The following is a 4188-nucleotide window of genomic DNA, read 5'->3' as shown; positions in this document are numbered from 1 at the left end:
TTTAATAAATAATAACAAAGCGATTCTGTTGATGTAAGTGTTGCGAGGGATACATGTGGCCTTCTTCATTGAGCGATGTGGTACATAAAATCTAATTTGTTGGGACTCAGAATTCTATTATGATTTATTCACATGGGTAAATCATTCGGAGGAGACAAGTGCGTACTTAAAACTTCCCAAACACGGGAATCAATAATGCTTGGTCAGATAGCACCTTCCCATATAGGAATTCCTAGAAGCTCGAATACTAAACGACAAAGTCAGTCAAGATCGCATCAATGGCTTGAATGAATATCGAAAAAATTTACAGACTGATTATAAGCCGGTATCACCTATAAAAAGCAACCTCCTTCATATTCTCCAATAAACCGCTTATACTTGGTTTTGTTGACAGAACTCAATAGGTATTTAGTCAAGATGGTGACTGGGACTACAACAACTGAACGTGTATCTCAGGTGGAGGCAAAGAGATTTTGGAATGCGACGGTGAAAGAGAGTCATAACTTTCTCCCAGAGGTTTTGCCGCACATTTTCTCTTCTGTCACCATCCTGGAAGGAGATGGAGGCGTGGGCATCATCAAACAATTCAACTTCACTCCAGAAGGTACTATCCTCATTAACCTTGTTATCATTTCTTCCTCCTGTAACGAATTTTAACTGCGCACTGGTTCAGATCGATGTAGGCAAATGCCAAACCACATTCACAACAACAATTTATCTGAACGAAACTTACGTATAGATCCTTATACTTGCGTTTCTAATTATTTACTCCAATGAAATAGCGTACCTGACACGGATGGTGTTGGATAAATTTTCAATGCATTGCCCATAATTATATTGTTTTCCATTTTCGTGTGGCAGCCATCAAGGAGTTCAGCTACGTCAAGGATAGAGTGGATGAAATTGACGAAGAGAAGTTGGTGCATTTCATGAGAACAAGGATGGAACAGTGATGGAACAACAAGAGAGTTATTGACAGAGCAATGCATTTCATGAGATTGTAATGTATTCCACGGGTCTACTAATTTATCACATCTCGAGGAATTTGCAGATTTATAAGAATATTCTTGCGCTTGCAGACCTGGGAATGTAAAAGCCTGAGAAATGCTGTTGCTCGTGTGAGTAGAAGTAGGATCAGTCCACAGCCGTAACAAGAAATTAGCTGGTTGTTGGTGGGGTCTGCAGCAATTTCAAACTCATTATTTTGCTCAGGCTTCAAATCCACTACATCCTGAACGCAAGAGTGCTGGTTTTCTGCAGTAATCATGGCAGAAAATATGTCATCATGTCCCCGCAGGTACCCTTCAGGCAGGACCTCCGATGGCTTGGCAGACTCATGAGGTGCCATATAAGCATCAGAAGCATTTGCAGACACTGAATTTGTATTGTATGTGTGATCAGATTGAGAGGGGATGTTGGTTGCCGCCACGTCGATTCCCAGAATCGACCCTTTCGCCTGTACATGTTACGCAGCACCACCCCGGGGCCGCCCCGCCCCGCCCGACCGGCGGCGGGTCGATTCCGGGAATCGACCCGCCGCCGGTCGGCCGGGCCGGGGCGGGGCGGCCCGGGGATGGCGCTGCCGCGCAGCTCTCCAGAACGAAGACCTCTTTTACGTGAATTAGTTTTCCATCGTTGCTCGACCCTCCGCCCCGTCGATTCCCGGAATCGACACAATCTACTGTACCCCAATCTATGATCCCCATGGAATAGATTTCGTCCAAAATAATGTAAGCCAACGTGTAAGAAAAACCAAATATAAGACCCTCAACCAAAGTCTTTCAATGATTATGAAGTCTTTCAACCAAATAATTCCTACACCATAAAAGAATGATTATATCATAAGCCAATGATTCTTATAGTCCATTCACAAGATTTATGTTTACCTTCACATGACTCCTCGTACACCATTAACTAGTAAGTTATTATGAATTTGATTGTTTGAGGCGGAATTGTCCTTATTCATTAACACAATGATTATTTTTGTCAAATTTTCTTTGTATACAAATAAAATTTATGGGCTGTAGTATAAGCACAAAGAATCTTTATGTTGAAGGTTCGCTTCCAACGCTGTTTAGAAATTTGGGTTGTAGTTTCTTGTTTATGTTTCATTGTTCTATTAGTCTATCGATCGTTCAATTTGGTAAGTGAGTATTGTTATCTATTTTAAGTTCTCTTTCTCTTGAAGAAGACCTAGTTCGATACCATGTCTCCTTTCAGTTATTATTCTTAGACCCTAATCAATTATGGTTTTCTTAGACCCTAATCAATTATGGTTTTCTTTTTTTTCTTCTTTATTTCAGGATCGTAATTACAACTTGCAGGGACGGTTATCAAATTCGACTTCTCTTAGGTAGAAACTTCACTTGCGAGTCTTGTTCTATGATGTCCTTTTGGATTTTTTTTTTAAATTTTTTCTTTATTTAATTATTCACATTAGTTACCACTTTCTTTGTTATGCTATAGGTATTTTCTTCCCGAAAAGCTAAAGGCATTTTGTGCTCTTTAAGGTTTATGGGTTCAAAAGGAGTCCAATTTAATATGAGGGTCTTATATTTGGTTCTTTTGGTTCATTACACGTTGGGTTACATTCTTTTTGTTACTAGATTGGCTTAGAGTCCAGTTATACTATATCATATGATTATGAAGTCTTTCAACCAAATAATTCCTACACCATTTGCTTCATAAACAGGATTTTTGGAATAAACCGCTACCTTTACTCTTAAATTGACATTGTATCTATTTGGCAAGGCCCGGATGGCTTAATTTTATAACTATCCAGATGTCTTGCTTCGTAAAAAGATAAAAATAAATAAATGTGTATATATCGTATTTGAAAAAACGTTTGCTTTTACTCTCTCATATTGACATTGAGTATAAATTTGTAAAGATTGAGATTGTTTAATTTTATAATTATGTTAATAGGTATGTTTTGGGATGGAATTTGTGCAATAGAAAAATTATATGCAAATACTTAAAATAAGAATGAACAACTTTGAGGTTGTATGTCAATTTAATTTTTTTTTTATTAATAATTTTTAATAGATAAAAGAACTCTTTTTTTAATAAATAAAAGATTCTTTTAAAGTAAAAGAGCCGGAGAAATGTTTAAGTTAAGCAAGAGTTAGACTCAACATAAATAGATTTATTTAGCAGAATAGAAAAATACATGTAGACACTTGGAATCTTATAATATAGGTAAAGGATGAACAATCTTGTGGTTAAGGTGCTTGTTTTAAGGTGTTAATTTATTTCTTTCTTTTCAATAAAGTTTTTTATCGACAAAAAAATTCCTTTAAATAAAGGAGCAACTTCACAATCCGGGAAAAAGAAATGTTGCAGTTTAGACCTGTCATATTTGATAGGGTATTGTAGTTTAGACGTGTCATATTTTATAAGGTATTCATATTGACAACGCTAACAAATTTCATAGGGTATTGATTGAAAATATTTGTATTGACTTTTCTATGGTTTTTGACTTTTTGACCATTATAAGAGGTCCATCTAAATCAAGTTTTTTTATATGTTTTTTATTTTTTAACATAATGGGTAGTGCCTCGACTAGGGTCAACCCATATGTTGGATGGAAGAATGATTTTCCTAATAGAGACCAACCCATATGTTGGATTGAGGGATGATATGCCTAAGAATGGGATGTTGTTACCAGGATTGTGCAAAAATGATTGAGCCTCGCGCATTTTGGGACAATGTAACCCCCACAATTGGCTCCGCCCTCAACCCATCCTCATGAGATTTGAAATTGTGCTTGAGTGAGGTGTTAATTTTTTTCTTTCTTATCAATAAAGTTTTTTATTGACAAAAAAATTCCTTTAAATAAGGAGCAACTTCAAAATTGAAATTCCTTTAAATAAAGGAGCAACTTCACAATTGGCAAAAAGAAATCTTGTAGTTTAGACGAGTTGTATTTCATCGAGTATTCATATTGACAACTTTAACAAATTTCATAGGCTATTGTTTGAAAATATTTGTATTTACTTTTCTATGGTTTTTGACTTTTTGACCATTATAAGAGGTCCACCTAAATCAAGTTTTTTATATATGTTTTTTTTTTTTTTTTGTTAACATAATGGGTAGTGCCTAAGCTAGGGCCAACCCATATGTTGGATGAAAGAATGATTTTCCTAATAGAGGCCAACCCATATGTTGGATTGAGGGATGCTATGCCTA

General features: G+C 36.2%; 1 protein-coding gene across 1 annotated transcript; it reads left to right on the top strand.

The window, feature by feature from the left end:
• The first annotated feature begins 401 nt into the window (after positions 1 to 401).
• LOC149185092 (major pollen allergen Bet v 1-G-like) lies at positions 402 to 953 on the top strand. Its single transcript, XM_089415546.1, has 2 exons — positions 402 to 604; positions 862 to 953. Exons 1-2 carry the CDS (start codon positions 418 to 420, stop codon positions 951 to 953), a joined length of 279 nt encoding a protein of 92 aa, XP_089271672.1. The 5' UTR covers positions 402 to 417.
• The last annotated feature ends 3235 nt before the right edge of the window (positions 954 to 4188 follow it).

The sequence above is a fragment of the Pinus tabuliformis genome, chromosome 3_2, assembly GCF_031772625.1.
Source record: "Pinus tabuliformis cultivar Carrire ecotype Pingquan chromosome 3_2, CPIR1, whole genome shotgun sequence".
Lineage (NCBI taxonomy): Eukaryota > Viridiplantae > Streptophyta > Pinopsida > Pinales > Pinaceae > Pinus > Pinus tabuliformis.
The sequence above is the reverse complement of the archived record's forward strand: the minus strand, read 5'-3'. Positions and strand labels throughout refer to the sequence as shown.